Genomic DNA, 15,897 nt, shown 5'->3' on the forward strand with positions numbered 1-15,897 from the left:
ACTAATAAAAAACTAATGCTTAATAACTAAAATTATAGTATTAATAAAATATTTAACGAGACCGTCCTAAAGAAATTATCACATGCAACATGCAAGAATGTGACTAGTGTTGTTTAAAAACAGAAAATATATATTTAATAACATGTATCAAACTGGGTGTAAATGATCATGCTTTTCCAATGGGACAGAATTGGTAGGGCAGTTGATTGATCCTTCCGGGAAATTACTGGCTTATAAAGCAACAAAGGAGCAATCACTAATGAGCTGGAGTAGACGTGGAATCCACTAATGGATTGTTTAGTCAAAACCGTGTGGAGCCAGATGTGAAAATCACTAATCAATGCTTGCTAAAGTGACAAGGAAAGAAAGACGGAAAAATTAATTAAAATCCCACTAGGAATTTACCATCCAAAAGAGAATATGCTAAGTCACCTCAAGTCTACGCCCAGTGGAGCCAAAAGTAGAAAGACTTACAGGTAAATTAGGCCTTGAAGCAAAATACTAGCTGATTAAGCATTTCCCTTCTGGCAATTCACTTCTCTTCAACTGTCCTGTATTCGTATAGCGATTTATTACTAGAGTGAGTGAAAGAGAGATCATATGGCGGACTTACTTCTTTCTGCCTTGGTGAGCACTGTGGTGGGGAACCTGAATACTTCTGCACTTCAAGAATTTGGAGTTGCTTGGGGCTTGGGAGCTGAGCTTGACAAACTCAAGAGCACGATGTCTGCCATCCAATCCGTTCTCGAAGATGCAGAGGAGAAGCAGTGGAACAGTAAAGCTATCAGGGATTGGCTGGGAAAGCTCAAAGATGTAGCTCGTGATGCGGATAATGTTCTGGACGAGTTTGCAACTGAAGCTCTAATGCGAAAGGTGGAGAGAGAGAAAGGTGCGACAAGCCAAGTAAGTAGCTTCTTTTCTCTTCGAAACAGACATATATTTCGCATGAAAATGGCACATAAATTGAAGGATGTGAGGGGTAGTCTGGATGCCATTTCTAAGGAGAGATCTGAATTACACTTGAGAGAGGGACTTATAAACACGGAAGTTGTTGATGTACAAAGAAGACAAACTAGCTCAGTTGTGCATGGAAGTGTGATTTATGGAAGAGATGAGGAAAAAAAAAAGATCATTGAAGTGTTGCTCACTAATGTCTCTGATGATCAAAATAATCTGGCCATTTATGCTGTATTGGGCATGGGGGGCTTGGGTAAAACAACGCTTGCACAGTTAGTCTACAATGATGCAAGGGTGGAGAGGCATTTTGAATTGAGAATTTGGGTGTGTGTATCAGTTGATTTCCAGATAAGAAGGTTAGTAAGGGCAATCATAGAATCCATTGATTGTAATGCAAGTATTCCTTCAGAGTTGGATCCACTACAGAAACAGTTGCAAGAAAAATTGCGTGGGAGAAAATTCTTGCTTGTCTTGGACGATGTCTGGAACGAGAACCAAGAGGAATGGGACCGCCTAAAACATACGTTGATGTGTGGAGCGAAAGGTAGCATGCTTATAGTGACAACTCGGAATGAAAAAATTGCACTGATGATGGCCACAGTACATCCTATACACCAGATTGGATGCTTGTCAGAGGATGAATCTTGGTCCTTATTTAAAGGACGTGCATTTGGGTTGGAAAGGGTAGAAGAAAGATCAGAATTGGAATCAATTGGCAAGGAAATAGTGAAGAAGTGTGGAGGCGTACCTCTAGCAATAAATGCTCTTGGAAGCCTTGTGTACTTAAAAAGAAGCAAACGTGAATGGTTATTTGTGAAAGAAAGTCAGATTTGGAATTTACCAGAAAGTGAGAATTCCATCCTGCCTGCCCTCATGTTGAGCTATCACCATCTATCCCCACATCTAAGGCAATGTTTTGCTTATTGCTGTGTATTTGCCAAAGATCATGAGCTTAAGATGGATAATTTGATACAACTGTGGATGGCTAATGGTTTTATTCCCTTAAAAGGACCATCGGAGTTGTATGATTTTGGTGTTGATATCTTTAATGAATTAGTACGGAGGTCTTTCTTTCAAGATGTCAAGGAGAGGTATCCAGGCTATATAACGTGTAAAATGCATGACCTTATGCATGACCTTGCTCAATCTATTATGAGACATGAATGCATTGCTGTGGAATCCGGTAAAGCTATGAAGGTTGAAGGCAGGATTTTTCATATGTTTTTTGGCATGACCTCATCACAAGACATTTCTATGAATGAGGACCTATGTAAAGTTCGATCTCTACGCTCATGCATTAGTGTATTTAATTGTGAAACTTCTCTGCCATTCATCTTGAAACAAAAGTATCTTCGGGTATTGGATTTTGATTTTCAGGGTCGGGGATTACCAAGATCAATCAACAATTTAAAACATTTGAGGTATCTTGACATGTCTAGTTCTACTATCAAAGTTTTACCTATATCAACAACCTGCCTCTTGAACCTACAAACTCTGAAACTAGACTACTGTGGCAATCTTTGTGAGTTACCCAAAGGTATGAAGCACATGAAAAGCCTTATGTATCTTGGCATCGCTGGTTGTGATTCTCTTACTCGTATGCCTGAAGGAATGGGACAATTAACTTGCCTCCAATCATTGAGCCTCTTCATTGTTGGCAACAAAAATGGTTATCATGTAAGTGAGTTGAAAGGGCTAAACCTTCGGAACGAGTTGACAATAAAGGAACTTGATAATGTCAAAAATTCAGAGGAGGCCAAAAGTGCAAATTTGATTGGAAAAAAAAATCTTCATTCGCTAAGTTTGGTTTGGCAGAGTGACAAAGAAAGCCATGTACCGGACCATGTTGAAGATGTTCTTGATGGTCTCCAACCTCATTCAAATCTGAAAAAACTATCTATATACAACTATCGTGGTTCAAAAATTCCAACATGGATTCAAAATTCAGATATTTGTAATTTGGTTGAAATTTCGCTAGATTGTTGGGAAAGATGTGAACATTTGCCACCTTTTGGCAAACTACCATTCCTCGAGGTTCTTAATATAACTGGCTGGGATGCTATGAAATATATTGGCAATGAGTTCCATGGAGACGGTGCAATTTCATTCCCCTCATTGAAGAATTTTGGGCTCCATAAGATGCGTGATTTGGAGGAATGGAGAACAATGACTGGAGGAGAAAATTTTCCTTGCCTAAGCACATTAGATATCAGGGATTGCCTAAAGTTAGTTGAAATTCCTATTATTCCTTCCATTACACGTTTGACTATGAGCAGAAACAATGCAATGTTAATTAGGTCAGTGATGAATCTTACTTCACTTTCTTCCCTTCTGATTGATGGCATGCATGAATGGACAATTCTTCCAGATGGACTGTTGCAAAATCATAAGATGCTTGAAATGTTGGAGATTTCCAATATGCCCAATCTCAAGTCACTGACTAATCAGTTGGATAATCTTTCTGCGTTGAATGAATTTTGGCTTGTATGTTGTGACAAGATCGAAAGTCTTCCAGAAGGACTCCAGAACTTACATTCATTACGGAAACTGTACATATGGCAGTGTAATAATCTTTTGTCCTTACCAATGAATGGTTTGCAGGGCTTATCTTCACTACGGAGTTTATCCATTCAGAACTGCAACAAATTCTGCTCTTTGTCTGAGGGAATTCAATATTTAATTGCACTCGAGGATTTAGATATTTACAGGTGTCCTAAGTTAATTTCATTGCCAGAGGGTATTCAACATCTAACTGCTCTCCGTTATCTGTACATCTGCAACTGTGAAGGCTTATCTTCTCTGCCTAAGCAGATTGGATGCCTCACATCGCTTTCATATTTGGGAATTGTGGACTGCCCTAATCTAATGTCTATACCAGACGAGCTACAGAATCTTACGGCACTCAAAACATTGACAATTTATAGATGTCCACATCTGGAGAAGCGGTGCAAGAAAGACAGTGGAGAGGATTGGCATAAAATATCTCACATCCCCGAAGTTATCATCCCCTAAAGCGTTCGCATCTTTTCTCATTCAGAGATACCATCATCAGCGGGTTGGGGATCGCTACGAAAACTGAAATGTTGCTAAGTTGGTCAACGCTGAGATGGCAATGTTAACACGCTTCAAAAAAAAGTTTATTTATAAAGGTAGCTTTCTCCCCCACCTTTTTTTTTTTTTAAATGGTTTTTTTTACATTTTTTATCTTATCAAATTGTATTTGAATTTTAATATGGATATTAATATATGCATTACTCTAATGTATGCTTGCAGTAAACTAAACCCATTATGCCTTCGGTGGACAGTACAATGGTACATTTACCTTCAATCTTTGCTTGCTGTTGGAATTCAGATATTCTTCTATTTTTCTCCAAAAAAAAAGGTACAATTCAATTTTTTGACACACTTGTCATTACTATTTGTATATTTGTTGCATTTTAAAATTGATATGGACAATTCAATATATATATATATATATTTTTTTTTTTTTGCTTTGGTTCTTAGAGATTTCTTGCTTGCCCAATCTCAATTGCTATTATCTATTGTTAATGCGGGTAGGTGTAGCAAGTTTGTATAATGTTTTTATTTTATGTAATTGTCATTATTTATTTGTCATTGTTTTTATAAACATATTTTAAACTAAATGACAAAACTAAACCCATTGGCACTCTATTTTTTGTTGATCCACATAGTCACACTCATCTATACATAAATAATACACGAAGTCTCTACTTAACTAATCAAATACTTAAACAATCAGTCAATCACTAACTTTACTATTCTTTTTTCTTGAATCTAACTTTATAATGAAACATTACTATAACATAATAACAATAACAATACATACACACATAACAAACACTGTATTTTCCTAATTATTAAATTATATAAAGTTATATTATATTTATACGTATTTCCTAATTATTAAACTATATAAAGTTATATTATATTTATACTATAAACACACAATTCACACAAATAACATTATTACAAAAAAATTTTGAAAAATAATGCACACTATCAATACACAACCAGTGTTAAACACAAACTCACACATATATACTATAAATTTATAATAAAGAAAGAAATACTCACAACTCACAAACACTCACTCTTTACTTTCAAAGCCGGAGATACCGAGATAGTCAAATAGAGAAGAGAGATAAGATTAGATAAGATTCATGATACTAAGATCAAAGATTAGATCAAAGAGAAAGAGAGAGAGATTTATGACCTGATGATGCTGAAAAAATCAACAGTGAATTGCACAATGCTCGTACCCTCGAAACGACACCTGCACAGAGAAAAGAGGACCTAACAGAGAGCACCAGTGTAGTGCCGGCCAAATACCCTCCGAAGGTTAAGTTAGAAAGTATGCTCACAACTCTAGAGTGCTAGAGAGGGTCAATTATGCGTACCTTGGCTTATGAGGGTATTGGGGCTTTTATAGTGGCTTGAGATTGACATCCCTTCCTTGACGCGGAAGTCTTTTCCTTATAGGACTCTTCTTGTGGAGTCCAAAACGTGATGAACAAGTCTCCTCCTTACGCGGAAGATTTTTACCAAGTATACCAGATTTCCGAAGTCCTACTAGCGCAAGGACTCTATTTGGGCCCTTACAAGAATGGGCCAAAATATCCCCCCCTAGGGGCTCAGCAGGCCCATGGATAACTTGCCCCTCATAATCCAGCCCGTCCATGTCCGGCCCGTTCAAATGATGGATCCGTCTATTTGGGCTTAAGAGATTTTTCCCCTTTCAGCTGCCCCCTCACCCGATGGGTCCGTCAGCACATATGAACGGACCCATGGGGTGACAGATTTAAAACTAGGTAGCCTGTCTGTAAATTTTTATCCGTACGATGCTGAGTCAGGAGCTGGCGCATTAATGCGTTGTGCCAAATGTCAATCTGCTAGTGGCTGTTGTTTTGGAACGAGGTGTCGCTTCGTCTCCCGTGCACTCTCAGTATAAATATTAGGCCTCCGCCTCTCATTTCTCCACTTGCTGCTGGAAGAGATTTGTCAGAGCGAGTCCGTCACGTCTGTCAGAGCACAACCCGTTCTCTCAAGCATCCGTCACTCGTCGTATCCTACTACAAGCTCCTGGTGAGTTTATTTTATATCCGTCCTTCCTCCTTTCTTTTATTTGCACTTTAATGAGTCCGTCGTTATCTCCAACCCGTCAGAGTCTTAGGTTCTTTAATTATATGTAGGAAATGTCTAGTGCGTCAAGTAACCAGTCGGTCGTTCCCGACGGGGCGGACTACGAGGGGATATATCCGTCAGGTCCCAAAGACCATGACGTCTCGAGCGAGAGTAGTCCGTCGTCATCTTCCTCGTCCTCAACATATGAGGGCCTGGAGATGATTGAAGCCCAGGAGGTTCCAGACGACGAAGAACAAATAGTGGGGTCCGTCGTAGGGGTTGATGGACTTAGGGAGTTCATCTTGCCCCCAGAGTGGACGGTCCACGCTTTTATGTCGACCATCAAGGAGGGTCACTTCAACACAATAAGGGACCGCTACCAAATTCCTGACCATATCCCAATCCGTCTACCTTACAAGTCGGAGAAGTGTTATTACGAAGGAGTGGACGGAGTGGGCGTGTACGAGTCGGTGTTAAAGGCTGGGTTACGGTTCCCATTGAGTTCACTACACCGCGAACTCTTAAGTTACCTAGGCATATCCGTCAGCCAGGTATCCCCAAACGCCTGGAGGGTCTTTATTGCCATGGAGGTCCTGTACGGAGCCATGTCGGACGGAGCGAGGAGGCTCACAGTAAGAGAGTTCCTTCATTGCTACCGTCCAGACGAAATAGATAAGTCAAGGGGCATGTATAGCTTCGTCCCTAGGAGTCCCGTTCTGAAAGTTATCTACGAGACCCCGGACTCAAACAGGGACTGGAAGAGTCGTTACTTCTTCATGGAAGGAGACGACTGGATGAGTCATGCAGGGGAGACGGACTTCATGCCCGTCGACACAGTTTGGGGCATTTTAAACTCATCTGGTATGGTCCGTTGTAAACCACTCCGTTCATTTATGTAAATTGTAATGTTTTTAACCTCCGTCTTCTATTTTGCAGTTCGACGGCGTCCCCAAGTTACACTCGAGGAGTTTAGTTTCCTTGAAAAGATTTTTTCCAAGACAACTCCAGAGGAGAGGACGTGGGCCAAGCTCGTCAACCTCAATACTATTCATTGGTATTGCGACGGTCCTGAACCCACCCCGGCAGCCCTAAAGTACGAGAAAACGACCCGTCTGCGTAAGTCCGTCCTCCTTTTGCCATTTTCACTCCATTTTTTTTTTTATTATTATTGCTCCATAATCCGTCATCCTTTTTTCAGAGATGGAGGATGCCAAGAGACGAGCGGCCATAAGACTTCAAGCCGCGAAGAACAAGAAAAAAGGGACGGACGCCATGGGGACGGGCTCTAGCAAGCCCTCTCTAAAACGGAAGCTGCCTATGAAGGGTGACGGTCCGTCTAAGCAGCCCAAGGTTCCTTTGGACCCAGTCCTTGGCTTGATGGCTGAGGGGAGCAAGTCAGTCCCTCCGTCCAAGCACGGTAAAGGCAAAGGGCTGATGACGGGTCAGCCAGGCGAGCAGAAGAAACCACCCGTCTTGCTCCGCGAGGATTCCAAGTATGCCTTGGAAAGGATGTCGTCGATCATCACTACCGACGACTTCGAGGATCTTGGGAACCACTCGACGGAGGCGATGGGAGAGACGGCCCTCTTCAGCATTGCCCAGGTAATGATCCGTCCACCTTATTCCGTCCGTTCATCCCTTTCTTGCTTTATGTTTTGCTAACTTATTTTTACCGTCTTCAGGCTATGATCATGACGAAGGGCCTCATGGGACGGTGTCTTAATCAAGAGACGACCATTGGCCGACTCCGTGAGAAGGCCAAGGTGACGGAGGGGGATCTGCTCGACCTGAAGGCCTGGAAGATCACTCACGAGAAAAAGCTGGGGATGGCCGAGACGGCCCGGGATGAGGCCGTTCAGATGGTTGAAAACCTGAAAAAAGCCTTAGTGGACAAAGACAACGAGGTCCGTCATGCCAAGGAGGAAGCCGTACGAGAGTACCGTGACTCCAGCGAGGTTATCGCGGAGCTGAGTGTAGTCTACAATGACGGGTTTGACGATGCCCTCCGTCAGGTGAGGAGATTATATCCTGACCTGGACTTGTCTGCCGTTTCCGTCTCTGCCCCGGAGCCGTCTACTGCCCAGCCTGCTCAGACGGAGGATACCGACGCTCTTTTTGATGAGGATGGCGTCGTCCGTGAAGCTCCCTTGGATCATACCGCTGTGGATAGCAAGGTCAAAGATGCTGGGGACCGTCCAGATGTAGAAGAAGACGGAGCTTGATTATGCCAGCTCTATTTTGTAATAAATTTTTTTTTTTTTTTTTTTTTTTTGGAACAATTTATGACACCCGTCATGTTTTACGGGGTTTATTTATACATTGACTGTCATGCTTTTTATAAACTAAGTCCGTCATTTCTGTGGAATGCTTTTTTTTTAACGTATTTTTATGCTTAATTGAGGTCCGTCCTGTTTATTATAGTACGTCCCCCACACTATTTGCTATTGAATGGTTCGAACATGTCCGTCATGTACGATTTGAATCCATCCATCATGTCGGTTTGTTTATTGAACATGCTTTTTCTGCATAATTTGAAACCAACCGTCAGGTAGGCTATGCTTTGTGCCAATCCGTTGGGTATCGTACTTGGTTTTTTTTTTTGTGAGGTCTGTCCGTTTAGCGGATGTTATCTTGGGTTCGCTTATTGTACGGAGTTTGTGGAGTCCGTCTGATCCTTTTCAAGTCCGTCTACTATTTGGCCTAGTGGCTTTTAGTCCTTATAGGATGGTCCTTGTCCTCTTGGGATGATCCGTCCACCTTGTGGATGGTTTCATTTGTCCGTCCATTTATGGACTTAAGTTTTCATCCTCCTGGGATGATCCGTCCACCTTGTGGATGGTTTCATTTGTCCGTCCATTTATGGACTTAAGTTTTCATCCTCCTGGAATGATCCGTCCACCTTGTGGATGGTTTCATTTTTCATCCTCTTGGGATGATCCGTCCACCTTGTGGACAGTTTTATTTTTCATCCTCTTGGGATGATCCGTCCATCTTGTGGACAGTTTTATTGGTTCGTCCATTACATGGACTTAGGTTTCCATCCTATTGGGATGGTCCGTCCACCTTGTGGATCGTTTCATTGGTTCGTCCATTATATGGACTTAAGTTTTCATCCTCTTGGGATGGTCCGTCCATTAGGTGGACGGTTTAACTGGTTCGTCCATTATATGGACTTAAGTTTTCATCCTCTTGGGATGGTCCGTCCACCTTGTGGATGGTTTCACTTTTCATCCTCTTGGGATGATCCGTCCACCTTGTGGATCGTTTCATTGGTTCGTCCATTACATGGACTTAGGTTTCCATCCTCTTGGGATGGTCCGTCCATTTGGTGGACGGTTTTGTCGATCCGTTTATTGTACGGATTTATACTTGGGATGGTCCGTCCATTTTTGTGGACGGCCTTCGGGACTTATGATACAAAACAGTTTCGGCAAAGTACACTTTGTTACCTGAAAGAGGTCTTTATAGGAAAATGGTGCCTGCCCCCTTTAGGCTTAAAAAGGCGCTAGTAGAGAGGTTTGTTCAAAGTAAAACATTGAAAAAGTTAAAATTGTTCTTCAGAAAATAAAAACTACTAAAAACTTTAGATATAAGCTGGAATGCTTGCGGCGGGTGAATATCTCTTCTTGCTGCATCTACTGATAATACCTCCGTAGATGCTCAGTGTTCCACGGGTGCTGCAGTCTCCGTCCGTCCATGGTTTCGAGATGATAGGTTCCTTTTCTCTGCCAAGACGAGATCTTGTATGGCCCTTCCCAGTTTGGACCAAGTTTTCCTTGTGAGGGATCTTTAGCTGCTCCTATAACCTTCCGAAGCACAAGGTCTCCGATCTGGAAGTCTCTGTGTCTGACTTTGGAGTTGTAGTATTTTGCCATGAGATTTTGGTATCGAGCTATCCTCTGTTCAGCTGTAGTCCGGGCTTCGTCGACTAGGTCTAGCTGCAGTCGCAAAGCTTCTTCATTCTTGCCTCCATCGTAGCTCTCCACTCGATAGGTTGTAAGACCTATTTCTGCTGGGATGACGGCCTCGCTACCGTATGTCAGTCTGAAAGGTGTTTCCCCCGTCGGCGTTCTCGCCGTCGTGCGATATGCCCATAAGACACTTGGTAACTCATCGGGCCATATACCTTTTGCCCCCTCGAGCCGGGTCTTGATTATTTTGAGCAAGGACCGGTTCGTGACTTCGACTTGGCCATTCGCCTGTGGATGCGCGGGCGACGAGTAATGATTCCTTATGCCTAACTCTGAGCAAAAATCTCGGAACGCCTTATTGTCGAACTGTTTCCCATTGTCGGAGATGAGGACCCTTGGTATCCCGAATCTGCATATGATATTCCTCCATACGAAACCTCTGATGTTCCTTTCCGTGATAGTTGCTAGCGCTTCCGCTTCGACCCACTTGGTGAAGTAGTCGATCCCTACCACTAAGAATTTTAGCTGTCGCGCAGCCGTCGGAAAAGGTCCCATGATGTCTAGTCCCCATTGGGCAAATGGCCAAGGGGCCGTCATGGGGGTCAGTTCTTCGGTCGGTTGCCTAATTAGGTTACCAAACCTCTGACATTTGTCGCAGACCCTGACATAGGCTTGCGCGTCCTTCTGCATCGTGGGCCAATAGTATCCAGCCCGGATCAGTTTGTGTACCAGAGATCGCGCCCCCGAATGGTTTCCGCAGATGCCTTCATGGACCTCTCTCATTACATAGTTTGCCTCCTTGTGACCCAAACACCTTAGATATGGTCGTGAGAATCCCCTTTTGTATAAAATGTCATTGATCATTATGAACCGCGAAGCCTGCACCTTCAACTTTCTGGCTGCGTCCTTGCTGTCCGGGAGCGTGCCTTCCTTTAGGTAGGCTAATAGGGGTGTGGTCCAATCGTACTCTGGATTTACTTCCTGCACTTCCGACTCACCGTCAATGATTGAGGAGTATTGGATGAAGGATAACACCCGATCGGGGGTCGTCATGGTCACTGCGGAGGCGGTTTTTGCGAGCCGGTCAGCATATTCATTCTCCTCTCTTGGGATCTGGACGAATGTGACCTGGAGGGAGTTGATCCGTCTTCTGACTTCTTCTAGGTATTTCTTCATTTTATCCCCCTTGCATTCATAGGTGCCATTAATCTGATTGACTACCACCTGCGAGTCGCAATGAATAACCATGGCCTCTGCGCCTGCTGCTTTCGCTAGGTCTATTCCTGCCAGTAATGCCTCATACTCGGCCTCATTGTTGGTCGTCGGGAAGTCCAAACGAATCATGCACCCGATTATGTCTCCGTCAGGGGTTTGAATTACTACCCCGGCGCCCCCCGCTATCCTGGTTGATGATCCATCCGTGTGGATATTCCATAGTCTGAGGGCTTGTGGCCCTTGCTCCCCTGTTTGCGTATATTCGGCGATGAAATCAGCTATGGCTTGGCCTTTTATTGCGGTTCGCGGACGGTAGTGTATGTCAAACTCGCTCAGTTCTATTGCCCACAGGGCCATCCGTCCGGCTGCTTCGGGGCTGCTCAATGCCCTTTTTAGGGGTTGATTCGTTAGGACGATGATGCTGTGGGCTTGAAAGTACGGTTTCAGTTTTCGAGCTGCAGTTATCAGCGCGAAGGCCAGCTTCTCCATGTGGGGGTATCTTTCTTCAGCCCCTCTGAACCCTCTGCTTACGAAATAGACGGGCCGCTGAGCCCCTTCCTCTTCCCTTACCAGGGCCGCGCTTACTGCCACCCGCGAAGCGGCCAGGTATAAGTAGAGATCTTCCCCTGGTTTGGACGGGCTGAGCAAAGGTGGTGAGGAAAGGTATTTCTTTAGGTCTTCAAATGCCTTCTGGCACTCCTCCGTCCACTCGAATGATTTCTTCAATACGCGGAAGAAAGGTAGGCACCTGTCTGTTGCTTTCGAAACGAACCTGTTCAAGGCGGCAACTCTGCCGTTCAGACTCTGTACCTCCTTAATCGTTTTTGGCGGTTCAAGCTCCATGATGGCCCGTATTTTTTCTGGATTGATCTCTATTCCTCTTTGGGACACCATAAAACCCAAGAATTTTCCCGCCGTTACCCCGAATGCACACTTGTCCGGATTCAGCTTCATGTTGTATGACCGTAGGGTATCGAATGTCTCCTGGAGGTCGCTTAGATGATCATTTTCGGAACGGCTTTTCACCAGCATGTCGTCAACATAGACTTGCACGTTTCTCCCAATCTGGTGCGCGAACATCTTGTCCATTAATCTTTGGTATGTTGCCCCGGCGTTCTTGAGTCCGAACGGCATCACTTTGTAGCAAAAGAGGCCTTGGCTGGTGACGAAGGATGTTTTCTCCTGATCATGTTCTTCCAGCTTGATTTGGTTATAGCCCGAGAAGGCGTCCATAAAACTTAAGAGCTGGTGTCTGGCCGTTGAGTCGACCAGTGCATCTATCCGTGGGAGGGGATAACTATCCTTTGGGCATGCCTTGTTAAGGTCTGTGAAGTCGACGCACATCCGCCACTTTCCACTGGCCTTCTTGACCATGACCACGTTTGCCAACCACTCTGGGTAATATACTTCCCTTATAAAACCTGCCTCCAGTAGCTTTCCGACCTCTTGCGCTATCGCTCTATCCCGTTCAGGAGCAAAAACTCGCTTTTTCTGCCTGACCGGGGGGGTTGAAGGGTTCACACTTAGCTTGTGGACTATGACGGAGGGGTCGATTCCGGGCATGTCTTCATGGTTCCATGCAAAGATGTCCTGGTTTCTCCTGAGGAAGGTCACGAGGGCCTGGCGCACAGGTTGGCAGGCCAATGTTCCAATTCTGGTTGTTTTCTCTGGTTTGGACTCGTCGAGTATTACTATCTCCATCTCTTCAGCTGGTTCCGTGACCGTCCGCTGTTCTTCTAGACACATCGTTTGATGGTGATCTTCCATTTCTAGCATGGCAATGTAGCATTCTCGAGCGGTTGCCTGATTTCCCCGCAATTCTCCAATCCCATAGTCCGTTGGGAATTTGATCATTAGGTGGTATGTGGATGTTACTGCTTTCCATGAATTAAGCGTAGGTCGTCCGAGGATACCGTTGTAAGCGGATGAGCAATCCACTACGAGGAACATTACATTCCTAGTGAGTTCCTGCGGGTAATCACCCACCGTTACCGGGAGGATGATAGAACCTATTGGGAATACCCTGGTTCCTCCGAAGCCGACAAGGGGAGCGCTTGCCGGCTCCAATCGTGCTCTGTCTATCCCCATTTGCTGGAAGGCTGGATAGTATAGAATGTCTGCTGAGCTGCCGTTGTCGATTAGCACTCGATGGACGTTGTAGTCCCCTACGCGTATGCTGACGACCAGCGCATCGTCGTGCGGATGATGAAGCCTCCTTGCATCTTCTTCGGTGAATCCTATAACAGGGCTCCCCATCCGTGTGGTGTTGTGCCCCGGGCTCGTCATATGGACGTTCAGGACCGATCTTAGGTACATTTTTCGAGCCTTTTTGGAAGAACCAGTAGATGCGGTTCCCCCCACTATCATCCTTATGTCTCCCACGGGGGGTCTTGGACGCTCGTTGTCCCTCCGGGGGGCTGGCTCTTGGCGATTATGGTCCGTCTTCTCCTTGTTAATGAATTTCTGCAACTTCCCTTGTCTAATGAGAGCTTCAATCTGGTGCTTTAGGTCGTAGCATTCGGCCGTGTCGTGGCCATGGTCTCGGTGGAAACGACAATACTTGTCTCGCGACCGTCTACTTGGGTCGCTCTTCAGTTTTCCCGGGAATGTCAGCTTCTCCTCGTCTTTGATTTGCATCAAGACTTGGTCAATCGGGGCGTTCAGGGGAGTGAAACTAGTGAACCTTCCACTCGGGGGTTTCGAGCGTCTGTCGTCCCTTCTGTCCCCTGTCCTCTGTCTTTTCGGCCCTTGGTCCTGGCGCATGTCCGCCTGGCGGTCTCTCTTCTTGGGCCTTTCCTCCCGCGCAAGCAGCGCGTCTTCAGCGTTCATGTATTTGGTGGCCCTGTAGAGTACTTCCGACATGGTTTTGGGGTCGTTTTTGTATAGTGAGAACAAAAACTTGCCCTCCCGCAATCCGTTCGTGAAAGCTGCCACCAGTATCTTGTCGTCGGCTTCGTCAATTGAGAGGGCTTCCTTATTGAAGCGGGTTATGTAAGATCTTAGCGTCTCGTCCTCTCTCTGCCTAATGCTCATCAAACATGCTGTAGACTTCTTGTACCTGTGTCCTCCTATGAAGTGCGAAGTGAACTGAGCGCTTAGTTCCTTGAAAGTGCTGATTGAGTTCGGCGTCAGCCGACTGAACCAGATCCTCGCGGAACCCTTCAGTGTAGTTGGGAAGGCCCTGCACATGATTTCGTCCGGTACCCCCTGTAGATGCATCAAGGTTTTGAAAGTTTCCAGGTGATCAAGAGGATCCTTCATCCCGTCATAGCTATCTATATTCGGCATGCGAAACTTGTGGGGCAGGGGGAAGGAGTTCACGGCAGCAGTGAAGGGTGAATCGGTACGATTGACCAGATCGTCGAGGTCACTGGAGACTCGGCCCTTGAGGGCGTTCATCATGACCTCCATTTGTTCCCTCATGGCCTGCATCTCGGCGGCTATATGTGGTGGAGTCGCATCCGTGAGGGATGGCATGCTCACTTGCTGCCTCTCCGGCCTGCTTGGGGCGTGGCTGCCCTCAGGTCTCTCCTGATTTCTGTTCGGAGCGCTAGTCCCTTCCTGATCTCCTGGTTGGTTATTTAGCGCTGCATTCTTCTGGCGCAGCTGTTCTTCCAAGTCGAGGTTCCGTTTGGTAAGACGCTCCACGGCGGCACCGAGAGTTTGAACTTGTCTCTCGAGGGCAGTCGGGGGTGGTTCCTCTCCTTGCACGTCATTAGTAGTTGCCATTGAGCGAGTGAGTACCATGCAATCCTTTAGTCCGGGAAACGATAATGTGGCTTAATCACTTAAAAGCGGTTCCCACAGACGGCGCCAACTGATGATGCTGAAAAAATCAACAGTGAATTGCACAATGCTCGTACCCTCGAAACGACACCTGCACAGAGAAAAGGGGACCTAACAGAGAGCACCGGTGTAGTGCCGGCCAAATACCCTCCGAAGGTTAAGTTAGAAAGTATGCTCACAACTCTAGAGTGCTAGAGAGGGTCAATTATGCGTACCTTGGCTTATGAGGGTATTGGGGCTTTTATAGTGGCTTGAGATTGACATCCCTTCCTTGACGCGGAAGTCTTTTCCTTATAGGACTCTTCTTATGGAGTCCAAAACGTGATGAACAAGTCTCCTCCTTACGCGGAAGATTTTTACCAAGTATACCAGATTTTCGAAGTCCTACTAGCGCAAGGACTCTATTTGGGCCCTTACGAGAATGGGCCAAAATATCCCCCCCTAGGGGCTCAGCAGGCCCATGGATAACTTGCCCCTCATAATCCAGCCCGTCCATGTCCGGCCCGTTCAAATGATGGATCCGTCTATTTGGGCTTAAGAGATTTTTCCCCTTTCATGACCTATGTTGTTTGGTTTTGGAATGGGCAAATCTATGTTGTTGCTTGATTTTGGGTTGGGCTAATATGTGATTGGGGTGTGCAAGATTTAAATTAGGGTGTGCAAAAGTATTTCTAAGATAAAATTAAACTAGTAAAAAAATATTTTATATATAGATAATTTTTTTTCCCAATACCCCTTGAACAACATGTAGAAACGCATTGGTACATTACCTTCAATCTGTGCTTGCTGTCGGAGTTCAGATTTTCTTCTCTTTTTCTCCCAAAAAAAAAAAAAGTTCAATTCAATTTTGTGACACACTTTTCATTACTATTTGTATATTTGTTGT

The 15,897-nt window shown here is 45.0% G+C and overlaps 3 protein-coding genes across 3 annotated transcripts; 2 read left to right on the forward strand and 1 right to left on the reverse strand.

The window, feature by feature from the left end:
- Positions 1-392: 392 nt before the first annotated feature.
- Positions 393-4,446, forward strand: LOC111983981 (putative disease resistance protein RGA1). Its single transcript, XM_024015622.2, has 2 exons — positions 393-4,106; positions 4,231-4,446. The coding sequence occupies exon 1, from the start codon at positions 601-603 to the stop codon at positions 3,967-3,969; it is 3,369 nt and encodes a 1,122-aa protein (XP_023871390.1). The 5' UTR covers positions 393-600; the 3' UTR covers positions 3,970-4,106; positions 4,231-4,446.
- Positions 4,447-7,004: 2,558 nt separating this feature from the next.
- On the forward strand, positions 7,005-8,321 carry LOC136068742 (uncharacterized). The gene is made up of 3 exons (XM_065776271.1): positions 7,005-7,215; positions 7,298-7,701; positions 7,782-8,321. The coding sequence occupies exons 1-3, from the start codon at positions 7,005-7,007 to the stop codon at positions 8,319-8,321; spliced, it is 1,155 nt and encodes a 384-aa protein (XP_065632343.1).
- A 1,413-nt stretch (positions 8,322-9,734) lies between these two features.
- Positions 9,735-14,702, reverse strand: LOC136068721 (uncharacterized). Its single transcript, XM_065776243.1, has one exon. It carries the CDS (start codon positions 14,700-14,702, stop codon positions 9,735-9,737), a length of 4,968 nt encoding a protein of 1,655 aa, XP_065632315.1.
- Between the last annotated feature and the right edge of the window lie 1,195 nt (positions 14,703-15,897).

This window comes from Quercus suber, unplaced genomic scaffold (assembly GCF_002906115.3).
Source record: "Quercus suber isolate HL8 unplaced genomic scaffold, Cork oak 2.0 scaffold_131, whole genome shotgun sequence".
NCBI lineage: Eukaryota > Viridiplantae > Streptophyta > Magnoliopsida > Fagales > Fagaceae > Quercus > Quercus suber.

Coding starts and splice junctions, on each gene's coding strand:
- LOC111983981 (XM_024015622.2), top strand. CDS start 601: ATGGCGGACTTACTTCTTTCTGCCTTGGTGAGCACTGTGGTGGGGAAC.
- LOC136068742 (XM_065776271.1), top strand. CDS start 7,005: ATGTTTTTAACCTCCGTCTTCTATTTTGCAGTTCGACGGCGTCCCCAA. Junction 7,216..7,297: donor CGAGAAAACGACCCGTCTGC/GTAAGTCCGTCC, acceptor TCCTTTTTTCAG/AGATGGAGGATGCCAAGAGA. Junction 7,702..7,781: donor CCCTCTTCAGCATTGCCCAG/GTAATGATCCGT, acceptor TACCGTCTTCAG/GCTATGATCATGACGAAGGG.
- LOC136068721 (XM_065776243.1), bottom strand. CDS start 14,702: ATGCCATCCCTCACGGATGCGACTCCACCACATATAGCCGCCGAGATG.